Raw genomic sequence first — 14643 nt, 5'->3', positions numbered from 1 at the left:
ATTTTCAGTCTCCCTGCACTAGAATAGAAGGTCCGTGAAGGCAGGGTGCTTATGTGTCTTGTTCATTGCCATATCCCAGTGCCTCCAACAGTGCCTGGCAGTTACTGGTACTCAACGAGTAGTTTAGTAAATAAACGAACAAAATAATTTCACATAGTGACAAGAGCTCTAAAGAAAGGAAAAGAGACCACGTGATAGCACAGCTGTGGAGGGAGGTGCTGATTGTGGGGAGTCAAGAGAGGCCTCAAGATGGTAGTTACTTGTGAGTTGAGACCTGAGTGACAGGAGGGTCATGACGACCTGCACCCCAGGCCCATGATGACCTGCACCCCAGGAAGAGGGCACCGGTACAGTACAGAGGCCCAGGCTGGGACCCAAGCAGAAGGCAGTGTGGCTGGAGGGGACCGATGGAGGGGCACTTAGGAGACAGAGTCAGAGGGGCAGGCAGAGACCAGATCCTGGAGACTGGGTTGTGCTGATCCTGGGCTTGTTTGCTCTCAGATCCCATTCTCGCCTCTCCTGCTCAGCTCTCGGTTACCGGGACTGGCCCTGAAGGCTGGGTTTCCACTGGGTTCAGTCGAAGCACTGCTCGGAGACTGGAGGGGATCTGGGCCAGGGGGAAGCCAGGGTTTTTCCTGCCCTTGCTCTCTGCCCCTGGCAGCTTCCCTTCCATAGCTCTAGCCCCTGATGCAAAGGGTTTTTTTGTGATTGTAGCTTCGGTCAGGTGACTCAGGCTCCTAAACTCTAAAAACACCAGGATGTTGCCAATCTTCCTGCTTTGCTAATCTCTAGGCTCCCTCTGGGTTGCTTCTCAGCCTCTTGCATCACCAACTCCCTGCATTACAGCCATTCTGTTTTACTTAGAGTAGTTTCTGTTTTCCTTGCAGGTAACTTACTGATTCATTTGGAAAAATGAATCTGGGTTCAAGTAGGGAAGGGCAATCAGGGGGATGCCTGGAGAAATCCAAGGGCATATGAGCACGCTATTAAATTATAGACTCACACTCAGTGTCTCAGGGACGGGGAAGCTAGATCTGATCAGTAGAAATTATAGGGAGTTTCTTTTGGCTCAGAGCAGTTCCTAACAAATCCAGCTGCAGGGAGAGAAAGGGCTCAAGCAGAGAAGCAGCAGCCTGTATGCCGAGGAACAGGATGCATCAGGAAGAGGGTGATATTCTAAGGGTTTAGAAGAGGTTCTTCTAATCTGGAGACCCTGTGACATGGTGTAATGTGGATACTGCACAGCTTACACAGCTTTTCACATCCGTACCATTTTTACTTTTGACACAGTCCTATCCAGGACGCAGGCTGGTATGTTACTGATGTGGAAATTCAGATTCAGACGATTTGTGGACAGACCCTGTTTAGGCTGCTCTGCTCTAGAAGCCCATTCTGTTGAAGAAGTACATGGATGAGAACTTGGTGCAGTCACTGAGGGGAGGTGTAGCCTGGCGGTCAGGGGCAGCCTCAGGGACACAGGGCCTGTGCTCGAGTCTTGGCTCTGCCACCTACTGTGTGACCTTGAGCAAGGCACTTAAGGTCTGTGCACCTCAGCTTCATCATCTGTAAAATGGGTGATAATAATACTTCTTACTTCATAGAGATACTGTGAGGATTAAATGAGTTAATACACGTAAAAGTGCTTGGCACACAGCAAGCCTATCTTTGGTGGCCGGTTCTCCCAACCACAAAATGTTGGCAAACCCCAACAACTCAGTCCTTGGTCCTCCCTTCTTCCGATCCACGTGCCATTCCTCGACAATCTCATCCATTCTGTGGCTTTAAATACAACCTATATGCCAAGGATTCCAAAATGTATATCTCTAGCCTGGAACTCTTCCTCTAATTCCAGACTCATATAGCCAACTGTCTACTTGATACTTCCACTTGGCTATCTAAGTGTTCTCAAACTGAGCAAGCCTGATCTTGATCTTCCCCAAGACCTGCTCCTCCTACCGTCTCTCCTTATCTCAGTAAGTGGCAACTCCATCCTTCCAGCTGCCCAGGCCAAAACCCTCAGGGTCATCCTTGGTTCCTCTCTGTCTCTCAGACCCCATGTCTTGTCTGTCAGCAAATCCTGCCAGCTACACCTTCAAAACAAATCCGTGATCCACCCACTTCTCACCACCTCCCTTGCTACCACCTGGGGCCAAACCATCATCATCTCTCGCCTGGATTATAACAGTAGCTCCCTGCTTCAGTCTCTTCTCAACACAACAGCCAGAGTCATTCTGTGAATATTTTAACTCACTCCTCTGTTCCATTCACTCAGCCTAAAAGTCAAAGTCATTCAAAAATAAGCTGTGAGGCCCCACAAGATCTGCCCCCCACCTCCATTCCCCTTAACCCCCTTACCTCCTTGACCTCCCCTCCTACCCCTCTTCCCTCCTCGCTGTTCCTCCAACAAGCCGGGCACTGTCCTTCCTCAGCATTTAAGCAGTTTTCTCTTTGCAGGGATTGTCCTCCCCCAGGTTACCTCCCTCATGTCCTGTAGATGTTCATACAAATACTGCCTTCTCATTGGGGCCTTCCCTGGTCAGCCTATTTAAAATTGCAACTCCCAATGCTCGCTATCCCTTTGCCCACTTTATTTTTCTCCCTAGCATTCATCACCATCTAACATACTACTTATGTATCGTGTTTGTCTATTTTGCCCATAGAATGTAAGCTCCATGGGGCGTGGATCTGTCTTGTTCAGCGATGTGCCTCCAGTGACCTGGTACATGGAGGCCCTCAAAAAGTATTTGCTGAATAAATCAGTGAAGAAATCCTTGCATAAATGTTAGCTATAATTATTTCAGTGCATGTCTTGTGCCCTACCCTCTGCAAAAATCCTTTGGGGACTCGAAATTTAAACACAACTGGGAAGAAAAAAAAATCAGCCAAAAGTAAAAGTGAATTAATAAAGTTGGGGTCCTAGGTTATAAATCTCTCTTCCTAGTTGCTGGAATGTTGGCTGTGTCAACTCTGTACCTAATCAAGGAACTGCTGTAACAGACGCCACTGTTTGGCGCAACACTCAGTCCGCAGTTTGGAGTCGGGAGCCCTCGGAATCCTAGCTCCAAGTTTCCGGCTTCGGCGTCCCAGCGGCCGAGCGCGCCCCGCAGCGCGTGGAAGGCGCGGAGTCCGGCTCCTGGCTCCCGGCCCCGGGGCCTCCGGGCGCCGGGCGGGCGCGCGCGGGGTGGGGTTCCGAGGCCGCGGGGCGCGCGCGCGCGGGCTCCGCCGCCCAGGCCGCCCCAGGCCCGATTCGGTGCGCTCACCATGGCGGGCCCCGCGCCCGGGCGGTGGCTGCGGTGGCTGGCCGCGCTGGCCCTGGTCCTGGCGCTGGCCGCGGGGCTCCTCGCAGCCGGGGCCGGGCAGGCGCCGCGCCCTGCCGAGCGGGGTCCCCCGGTGCGGCTCTTCACGGAGGAGGAGCTGGCCCGCTACGGCGGGGAGGAGGTGAGCGGGGAAGCGCGGGCCCAGGGACCGGGCCGAGTCCGGCCTCGCGGAGAGGGAGGCGGGGACCCCGGGAAGCCGCGGCGCCGAGGGGAGGCCTCGGGGAGAGGCGCGGGCCTCGGCGGGCGCCCCCTCCCGGAGCCCCGGCTTCGAGCTGGGCGCGAAGCCTGCCGGGCTCCTCTCTCCAGGCCTGGATCGCCGCCTGGGGACAGGGGGGCAGTCCCCAGCACTCGGGGCTCCCTGCTTCCCCCTTCCCCAGCCAGAGCACCCCACCCCGCGCTTCTCCCTCTCTTCCCGCGAGCTGTTTCCTAGAGACGCATTTTGTCTGGAAGTCTGTACACGAACCTCAGAACTTTTTTGTTTTCAGTGTAAGCATCAGCTGCGGGCACACACTTCTGCCTGCTCCTGGGGGCAGTGGCGGGAGAGGGAGAGAGGGACGCAAGGCCTGCTCCCTGGGTTAGGCGGGAATGGGGACAGGTCCAGGGTTGATCCAGACTTTCCCTGCACTTTGCCTTCCTCATTTGCCGGGCCTCCTCTGCAGCTGACTCCTCACACTGGCTCTTAATGCCTGTGCTCTTGAGGCTGAGCCAGAGCTGGGGGAGATCGGAGGTTAGAGACAAAGATAACCCCCACCCCCAGACGCACCCACTTCGGTCCACATCGGTCAGCAGTCTGGACGTGTCTAGGATATTCCTCACAGCCATCTGACATTCGGGTTGTTGGGGCCCAGTGTGATGGCCGTGGAGTGTGGGAACAGGATGCTGTACATGGGAAGGGCCGTGGAGCTGATACTAGATCAGGAGGTGGGGGGAACAGTTTGGTGAGGAAATCAGGGAACTACAGCATTTCAGAGTTGATAGGAATCAACCTCCTGCTTTTACAGGTGAGGAAACTGAGGCATGCCACCAGTTAGTGGTAGAACAAGGAAGGAACCTAATATTCTCTTGTTAAAACCCTCTGGTGTGGGCTCCCTAACCCCCAAGTTAAGTAGCCTTAGCTGGACTAGTTTCTCCAGGGGGATTTAGAAACCTGGCCCTTAGGCAGTGGTGCTAGTTTGGGCATCACTGTAAAGAGAGGTTGGTTAGAAGCCTGAGTCACTGAGAACACAGAAGGAGGGAGACAGGCATGTGACTGGATGTTAAGGGACCCCGTCTTTTGGAGCAGCAGGGAACCAGATGGTACCGGGTCAGGGAACCTGTGCAGAAAAGAGTTAACAGGCCCGCAGTCCTTAGAAAGACCTTGGCTGATGTCTGGATTTCCAGGGTGTTCTGCATTTCCCTAACAGATAAAGGTGGCTCAGTCTGGGCTCTTCGTACAGACCGTGCATTCATGTTGAACACTGCTAGGCAGAGAGGGCCTGCATGGCCGGTCCCCAGTAAAAACGTTGGGCTCTGAGTCTCTCATGGGCTTCCCTGGGCAAAAACATTGCACACGTGTTGCTGCATTTTGTTGCCGGGGAAAGAATGTGCTCTGTGTGGCGCCTCATGGGAGGCAGACAGTGTAAGGAAGTCCACAGGTAGATAGATTCCTCTAGACTCTACCTGTGTCCTTTCCCCTATGACCCTTACTACATCAGTGTAATAAATCATAGCTCTGAGTACAATTACATGCTAAGTTCTATGAGTCCTCGTGAATCTCCAAATGTGGGGGTGATCTTGGGGACCCCCAGCACAGAGTCCAAGGGAAGAGAGAATTCCTAGTGGAGATTACATGCAGGAACCATGCCCAGGGTTCAGGATGAGGACTGAGAAAAGACTCTTGGTTTTTTTATGCTGATATTGTTGATTGATACTCAACTGCCGGAAGGAGAGAGGGAGGCTTGAGATGGAAGCAGGTTAAGGAAAGAATTGTTTGGGGTGTGGTGCCCAGAGGATGTCTGCAGGCAGAGAGAGTAAGAGAGGAGAGAGGCAGTTGAGCGCAGCTGGTTAGAGCTGCCCTGTGCTGAGGTTTGCCCTAGATGGTTCTGGTTTATGCCTATTGTACTGGGATAATTATTAATAGCACCACCTTTCACTCTCAGAAGTGTTACCGTTTGTATAATACATTATGCAAATAGTATAGTTAGAGCATTATACCTTTGAATCATATCTGGATTTGAGTCCCTTTGGGCAAATAGCTAAACCTCTTGGAGTCTTAATTTTCTTTTATCATCTGTGGTACTTGTTATCGGTCAGGGTTCCACCAGAAACAGAACCAGTGAAAAATATATATATATAGGTATGTTTTTAATTACAAGAATTGGTTTATGTGATCATGCAGACTGGCTAGGTAAGTCTGAAATGCATAGGGCAGGCTGTCAGGAAGGGCAGGCTGGAAACCTTTGGCAGGAGCAGTGCTGCAGCCCACAGGTGGAATTTCTTCCTCCTCGGGGAAACCTCAATTCTGTTCTTAAGGCCTTTCAACTGATGGCGATCGGGCTCACCTAGATTATCCAGGATAATCTCCTTTACACAGAGTCAACTGATTGTAGATGTTAATCACATCTACAAAATACCTCCACAGCAATACCTAGATAAGTGCTGAATAACTGGATACTGTCGCCTATCCAAATTGACACATAAAACTGACCGTGATAATGGCTACAGGATAAGAGTTCCTACTCTACATGGGGGTTTTGTGAGGATTAAATGAGATGGCGATATGCAAAGTGCATAGCGTAGTAGGCCTAGTGTAGTCTTAGCATAGTAAGCCTTAATCAATCTTAGCTGCTATTATTCTTATTAGCTTATTATTAAAGATACAAACAAGAGGCACTATAACAGGCCCATAATCCTCTTATGCAATTCAGAAATCAAATAAGCTCTGAAAAGCAGAAGGTTTTTTGTTTTTGGTCGCACCGTGCATCAGGCCGGTTCTTAGTTCCCCAACAAGGGATCGAACCCGTGCCCCCTGCATTGGGAGCGCAGAGTCTTAATCACTGGAACGCCAGGGAAGTCCCAGAAGGTTTTTTTTTTTTTACATCATTTGACAGCAGAACCCTGCCTGATCTGAACTCCTTTGGTGATGGAACCCTGTTGGAGCTACGCGAGTCTATTTATAGTCTTTATTTATCCTACTTAGTGTGAATATTCATGTTTATGCTTTACTGTGGAAATATTGATATAGATGACGATGGGGTGCTGCCTCAGACCCCGGTAGGTGCTCTGGCATGTGCCCCATAACACCTTTCTAAAATCTGACAAATTCTGCATTCCAAAACACATCTGACCCCCAAGGGTCTCTGCTATGGGATTGTGGACCTTGTATAACAAGTCATTCTGAAACATCTAGCTATGAATTCTCATTCCTGTTATAATCCTTTTGGACGAGAGCCAAGGCAGACCCACCAGTTCCACATTCTGCTGCCTGGTTTGTGGTGAGAGCTCGGGCACCCCGGCAGGAAGCTGCATAGTATCTTCAGTGGACGCTTCAGATTGGAAATCACGAAAGACAGGGGTCCCGGCTGCTGGTGTCTTTCACAGAACCTACCGTGTTCTGGATCTACTGCACGAGGCCCTGTGCTACTTTATCCCTTTGGGGCAGTTTAGGTTGTCAGAGTGATCCACAGTGTGGCTCCCTGAATCATTCCCACGTGGGAGTGTGAAGATAGCTACACGTGTGCTTCCGGCATGAATTAGTCCTCTTGGAATACCGGCTGAAATCCAGCCTCCCCGGTGCCTCTTCAAAGCCCATTCTCCCAGTAATCCTAGTAAGGCTTGCAAAGAGGAGGTCATTTTAGGGACCTTTCCTGTAGATAACACATAGATCACAGAGTAAGCATGTTGAACAAAAATGAACGTAGGTTGAGAAAGGTCACATGTGTCCAGAGGGCCTTCCTGTGGTCCCTGATTTCTTCAGCTGCCCTTATAACTGGAGATATTGATCACACGCTTTCATTGACAGCTTTCGCCGTGTCACATTAGCTGTTCTTTTAGCAGGGCTTCACTGTTTACAAATTATAGGTCAAAGATTGGCGTTCAAGTTTTCGACAAGGATGAATGTCGCAGGAAGGGCTTTAGAATCAAACAGGTGTGAGTCTGAATTCTGGCTATTTATTTACCAGCAGAGAAACTGTTGGCAAGTTATTTAAACTCGAAGCCTCAGTTTCTCCATCTACAAAACAGGTATAGTAATACCTTTTTCAGAAGGTCATTGTGAAAATTGACCTAAGTGACATACGTTAGTATAAGTAAACATGTATAACATATGGAGAGAACCTAGCACGGTAGAATCTCAGTAAATATGAATTTCTCTGCCCTCCCTTTGATCACACCTGAAATATATTAATTGCCCTGAATTATAGGCCTCTAGTAACCAGCATGAGTGGCTGATGGCCCAGCCCAGGCAACATGATCAAAATAATATTCTTGTATGACTTACCCTCACATTGAGCTTTTAGAATAGAAAAACAGCATAAATCACAAGCCATTCATGAGTTTGGTCACTGTTCTTCCTCGGGAAATAAATGTGTGGCAGGACTGGGGGTGAGAGGTGTATATATACCTTCTTTGCTGCTGGCGTTATAACCTGTATGTCAGACGCAGGAATCTGCAGAATTTTCCCCAACGGAGACGAGTCAATGGCACGTGAATGTTATTTTCCCCTGCCTTAGCGATGGAGGAAAAAGGCGGGGGAGGATTGGTTTATTAAGGAAAGCAGATGTCATGAAGCAGTTAGCTTTGGGGCAGGGCGGCTGGGGTGACTTCGAGGATTCTCTTTGGTCCCGAGCGAATGTCATCCTCCACCCTCCAAGGGCGAAACTGTCTTTTGCTACCCTCAGAAAATATGTTTTCTGCCTTACTTGCACCGTAGGATACCAAATGCAGGGAGGGGAGGGCCGCCTGCCCCCATACCTCCAGCATGACTTCTGGGCCTGGGACCAGATGTCTGTATTTAACAAACACTTAATATAGAGCCAACTCTGCCACGCACCGTCCTAACCACTTTAAAGCATTAAATCATTTAATGATGACCCGTGAGGAAGGAGCTATTATCATCATCTCATTTTTCAGGTGAGGAAGGAGCCATAGGGCGGTTGAGTAACTTGCCCAAGGTTACACAGCTAGTGAGTAAAAGAGGTGGACCAAGCTGTGCTTTCTCCAGTTTGTACAAATGAAATGAACCACCAAGAGCCTCCCTTTCCATCACTCAGGCAGTGACCTGTTTGGGGGTATGTTGGTTCAGCTAAGAAGAAGGTATCAGAGGGCAAGCATGACCAGAAATGTTGTTTACCTTCTGAGTTTATTTAGGGCAACCCTGGACCCTGAGCTTGCCCAAGGCCCCTCTAGGCTTTAGGGTTATTCTTTGTAAATGGAATTTGTCTGTGCTCACTCACCAGCTCTCCCTGGAGTCTGTACTAAGGGGGGATGGGGTGACATTTGTTTTCTGCTTTTCTAAAACTTAATAGTGAAGAGTAGGACTTGTACTTCTTCTGAAAGAATCATCCTGGACAGACAATAAAGAATATACAGACAGTGAAGGCTGTTGGATAGAGGCAGGTGAGTAAAGAGGTGAAACCACCCTCTCTAATTATACAATAAAATGACGGCTTGCAGACGTTTTGGCTGTGTTAAGGAATCTATTTTGCATCCTACCCTGCTGTACACACACACACAACTGAAACAAAAGTGCCGTGAAACTATGCTCATTCTTACTATGTGTGAGGCACTCTGATGTTTTCTAGTTTCTGCTCTATTTTGAACTTTTTTTTTCCTATTTCATCTTTTTTTAAATCTGTTGATAAATCACTAAACTGATTCCATCACCCACTAATATGTTACCAATGCCAGTTGCAGTTAGAAAAACATGGCCTTAGACCATTGGAGGGCCCAGGTATTTCTGCAGAAGAAAACATCTGTAGTAGTTTCTCTCTTTTTCAAGAAGAGTCACCAGTGAGGAACTTCTGCTCTGTCCCCAGCCTCTGCTGCAGGGTCTGAGGGTGCTGGAGGCCCAGGAGTTCCCGCCTTCCTGCCTGCATCCAGGCTCCAGGGCTCTCCCAGGTGTGGAAGAGGCCCTCCTTCCTCTGCCGCACTGCTCTGGTATCCCTTTGTAATGGTAGCTCACGTGGCACTCCCTCCTGGCCCTGCTTGGCCACAGGCAGGGGGGAAGGCCAGATGGCCAAGCAAACCCAAGACCCAGAGGAAAGATAAAGGCCCTGCCTTTATGCAGGTGGCTCCCCTGGTTCCCTAACATCTGGGTACCTCCGACCCACTCCCTGTGTCTTTCTTCGTGGCCCTGGGTCTTTTGAATGAATTTCCCAGGACACCCACCCTCTCCTGGTCCCAGGCAAGTGCACTGTCCTCGTGCTGTGTGCCCTCTGGTGGGGCAGGCCAGAGAGGGGACTGAGCCTTGGATTCCTGGGCTCCAGATTCCAGAAACTGCTTTCCCTCTGATTTGCTCTGCGACTCTGGGTAGGTCTCATAATCTCCCCAGGCCTGGATAATGAAGGTGCATTTGTAAAACGAAGGTGTTAGATAGATTAGCTTCAAGGCCCCTTCTGATTTTAACTTAAAATTCCTCCAGAGTCCTTACCTGTCGCTTGGGAATTACATTTTTTTCTATCTTTCCTTTTGTATACCCATGAATATAGCAAAAAATAAAGTGTAAAACCCAAGGAACTGCAAGGAAACAGTATCGCTTGTATATTTCTAGCACCATAAATGGCTTTTTGAAGGACAAACTGGTAAAATATAAAAAGTGATTATGTTCATCTACTTATATTCGATATATTGAAATAGGCCTCAAGGAGATAACTCAACAAATTAGAAAGTAACTTGTAGAAAGATATTCGTAATGCTGCCATTTATAGTTCTCAGGAATTGGAAGTGATCCAAAATAGAATAGCTACACAAACAGGTACACAGTATCACTAAAATAAGATAGAACTGTTTAAGTGACAGCTGTTTTGGTTATTTCAATACATGAAAATGTTTGCATGAACTAATATTACCTGTAGGAAGCAAAATATTGATATAAAATAGATCATTTACACTGATTACCTCCATGTATGTACATCGATGAAGATGAAATTTGGATTGATTTAATTTTTATTTTTCCTGGCCATGCCATGCGGCATGTGGGATCTTAGTTCCCCAGACAGGGATCGAACCCATGCCCCCTGCATTGGGAGCGTGGAGTCTTAATCACTGGACCACTGGGGAAGTCCCATGGACTGATTTAAGTAATTCATTTAATATTCTTTTGAGTTTTTATCTGTACGGAGTTGCTTCAGTTCCTGGGAAAGGTATTGCCATCGGCTCGTCATGATGCTTCGTGACTTTTCCAGGTTTTTGTGAGTGGGCATGACGTTGCGCAGGTGGGGCGAGCTCCCTGAGGACCGGCTTGTAACTTCACCCGCCGCCCTCTGCACCGGCTGTGATGGGAAGAGATTTTACTCACTTGAACTGGCGGAGCTGGGCTCTTTGTCTCCTCCTCACAGCTTCTCTCCTGCTTCCTAGGAAGATCAGCCCATCTACATGGCAGTCAAAGGGGTGGTGTTCGATGTCACTTCTGGAAAGGGTAAGTGGCTTGGCTTTATGAATCCTTACCTCTGGGGAGCGTGGCAGCCTGAGTGGGTGCTGGAGGTGTGAGGGAAGGGAGGGAGTGCTGGGCAGGTCCTTTCCCCCCCAGCATGAGTTCACAGTCTTTGTCAGTGAGGCACTTCAACCGTGTTTTTCTCATGATGTCACGCTCCTGCTCAAAAGCCTTCCATGGCTGCCTGTTGCCTGTAGAATCAAAGTCAAACTGGATGATTTACCCTAGATAAAGCAGTGAGAGGAAAAGTATTACTTAGCAAAGAGTCGTGATCATAGAACATTATAGAACGTTTTAATGCCATCTCATGTTTTCCCTAATGGAAACTACAACTGATACCGTGGAAGTAGTCTTGTAATGGTTCATTGTTTATTTGATGCCAAACAAAAGATGTATGGAAGTAGACTTGGCTTCCATGAACATTTAGGAAGACAGAACATTTTTCTTGTTTACATTTTAAAAATATATTTATTTATTTATTTATTTGGTTGCACTGGGTCTTAGTTGCGGCAGGCGGGCTCTTTAGTTGTGGCTCGCCTGCAGCATGTGAACTCTTAGTTGCAACATGCATGTGGGATCTAGTTCTCTGACCAGGGATGGAACCTGGGCCCCCTGCATTGGGAGCGTGGAGTCTTATCTACTGCACCACCAGTAGGAAGTCCCTCTTGTTTACATTTTAAATATTTTTAAGGGATTATTTTCATTCTGTATTTAAAAAAAAAAAAAATCACCTCTCAGCCCAGCGTGTGTGACTTATGCCATATTCTGAATTAGCGGAATCCAGTCGGAAGGCTGGGGGCGGCTTATTGGACCCCCCACCCTCACTGATGTCCCTCCCCTCAACCGAGCCTTTGCAGGATTGGGTGGGGTGGGGTCTCAGAAGCCCCGCCCCCTGCCGTGTACCGGCTCCTGGCTGCTCTGTGCACATCCACTCACATCTTCTTCCTTCCTCCCCACTACAGAGTTTTATGGACGAGGAGCCCCCTACAACGCCTTGACCGGGAAGGACTCCACCAGAGGGGTGGCCAAGATGTCCCTGGATCCTGCAGACCTCACCCACGACACTGTGAGCCAGACAATGAGCCTCTGTCAAAGTGTCCCACCTCCTTGGCCGTGGCCTTTTTTCTTCCCCACTCCCCACCTCTGGGCAGTAGCAAAGCTTCCTAACTAGTCTATTTACTGTTCCAGAGGTAGCCAGTTGTTTTCTTAAAGTAGATATCTTCCTGTGCCCCTCCTGCTCAAAAACCTTCTGGGGCTCCCCACTGCCTACAGAGTCAAGTCTGAACTCTTGTGAACTTGAGATCAAACTCAGTTGACCTTCAGAGTTGGGCTCCAGCCTACCCTGGCTGCCCCATCCCCCTGACCGTCTGCACCCGCCACCCCCCAGCCTCTGATAGCTTTGCTGTTAGTCTCTGAGACCCGCTTTCCAGGCCACTCCCGGTAGCTCAGGGGAGGAACGGGGTGGGGGAGCAGAGTCTCCGCCGCGCTCATATTTCTGTGAAGGAGAAAATAGCATTAACCAAAACCATTTCGGGGTCTAAGTAATCCCAACAGAAAGGCTGGCATTCACCCCCACTGTGCTCAGGTGAGTCACACTCTTAAGCTGCAACATTACAGAAGCAAATCAAGAAACTACAGAGGGGGGAAGGGCGTGTAAATCTGTGAGGGGACGAGTGTAGAGGGCAGGGGGCTTAATCGGGCAGGAGGAGGTGGTTGCAGACTGCAGAGCGCCCCCCGATGCCGGCCAGGCTGGGGGTTCTCTGGAGTCTAATTCCTACGTCAGTCAGACCACAAACACGGTGCAGCCATTGCTGCCCCCGCGCGTTAACCTCCGCAACACACACGCACACACAGGGCTGTCTCGAAAAAACTGTCCACGATTTGATTTCTGATATATTTTTTCCCTCGCGTTAGGGGGCGTGGGGCGAGTAAAGTCGGGGTCGGGGCTGGCGAGAAGCCGGTGTCAAGCACGAGTCACTCATTCCTACCTCTGTATTTCTTGGGCTTTTCTCCCCAAGACGGGCCTCACAGCCGAGGAGCTGGAATCCCTGGATGACGTCTTCACCAAAGTGTACAAAGCCAAATATCCCATCGTTGGCTACACAGCCCGAAGAATCCTCAACGAGGACGGCAGCCCCAACCTGGACTTCAAGCCTGAAGACCAGCCCCATTTTGACATAAAGGACGAGTTCTGATCTGCAGGAGACCGTTCTTGGGAGGGTGAGGCAGGGAGACACTCAGATGCAAACTCTCCTGCAAAACAGGCTGCCGGGGCCTCTGGTCACCGGATCTGAATAAAGCAGACGTTTAACCTGGAACACTGAATGCCCTTTATTGCCCTTGGTCAAGTGTTCTACCCACCTAGGTATCCTGCCCGCACACCAGCCAGGGAGGTAATAGTCGCTGAGGGGGGGACACCTCCTAGGTGTCAACATGGGCTATGGGGGCAGAGGAATTACGAGTGACCTTTATTTCTTCTTTATATTGCTCTGTACTTGCCAAGTTTTGTACCATGACCATGTGTACTTTAGAATAAGCACCAAAATAAACTTCCTATTTTCACAAAAGGAGAATTCTTCCACACGTGCCCTCTCCTTGGAGCTTCATCAGCACCCCTTGTCTCTGCTGGCCTGCTTTCTGTCTCCCCGGCCTGTGAGGGGGCGGGGGCCGGGCAACAGGGGCATCCGAGAGATGTGGCAGAAACGGGGTGCATTAGGTGGAGGGGTGGAGAATGGGAAAGAAAGCTATTAAAGGGCCTGGCTTTACACCACAACCAGGAGAGTGACGGTATGAACTGGCTTCAGCCCCTTCTGCAGCTGGAAGGTGGTGAGGAGGGCCGGGGTCCGGTGTGGGCAGAGCCTGCCCTGGAGGTCATTCCAAAGATGGTGAAGCACATGCAACACGCTGGACTCAGGTCAGATTTCATAAGGAAATCCCTTCTGAGGGTAGGATTCTTCCCTCCAAGGGACATTTGGCAATGTCTGGAGCTATTATTTTTAAAATTTTGGTTGTTAAAACTGTAGGATGCTATCTAGTGGTAGCATGTGTCTAGTGATGGTATCTAGTGTCCAGTGATGTTGTTTTTGTTTTGTTTTAAAGACTTTAAAAAATATATATTTATTTATTTTGGCTGCACCAGATCTTAGTTGTGGCATGCAGGATCTTTTAGTTGAGGCATGTGGGATCTAGTTCCCCAACCAGGGATCGAACCTGGGCCCCCTGCATTGGGAGCATGGAGTCTTAGCCACTGGACCACCAGGGAAGTCCCCCGGGGATGTTGTTAAACATCCTGCAATGCGCAGGACAGTCCCCACAGCAGAGAATTACCTGGTCCAAAATGTCAATTGTGCCAAGGTTGAGAAATCCTGGAAATTTTACGGTAGAGATAAACTTGACATACAACTTTGTCTTTTATTTAAACAAATAGCAACTACCCCCTAGAGAGACCTTTTACATAGAAGAATTTTAAGCAGAAGAATCTCCTAGGGTGACTGTTCAAAATGCTGATTCCTATGTCCTACCCCCAGGGCTTATGATTTAGTATTTCTAGAACATGGCCTGGGAACTGCATTTGTAATGAGCTCTCCAGGAGATTGTGATACACTTGGGCCCAGATGTACTTTGAGAATCACCACTTATGCTTTACCAGTCACTGCAGGGAGGACTCATCCAGATCCTTTCGGAGGACCACGTTTG

The 14643-nt window shown here is 49.3% G+C and overlaps 1 protein-coding gene across 1 annotated transcript; it reads left to right on the top strand.

The window, feature by feature from the left end:
* The first annotated feature begins 3220 nt into the window (after window positions 1-3220).
* On the top strand, window positions 3221-13527 carry NENF (neudesin neurotrophic factor). The gene is made up of 4 exons (XM_036866094.1): window positions 3221-3438; window positions 10872-10932; window positions 11910-12013; window positions 12966-13527. Exons 1-4 carry the CDS (start codon window positions 3262-3264, stop codon window positions 13140-13142), a joined length of 519 nt encoding a protein of 172 aa, XP_036721989.1. The 5' UTR covers window positions 3221-3261; the 3' UTR covers window positions 13143-13527.
* Window positions 13528-14643: the final 1116 nt, after the last annotated feature.

The sequence above is a fragment of the Balaenoptera musculus genome, chromosome 1 (assembly GCF_009873245.2).
Source record: "Balaenoptera musculus isolate JJ_BM4_2016_0621 chromosome 1, mBalMus1.pri.v3, whole genome shotgun sequence".
Lineage (NCBI taxonomy): Eukaryota > Metazoa > Chordata > Mammalia > Artiodactyla > Balaenopteridae > Balaenoptera > Balaenoptera musculus.
The sequence above is the reverse complement of the archived record's forward strand: the minus strand, read 5'-3'. Positions and strand labels throughout refer to the sequence as shown.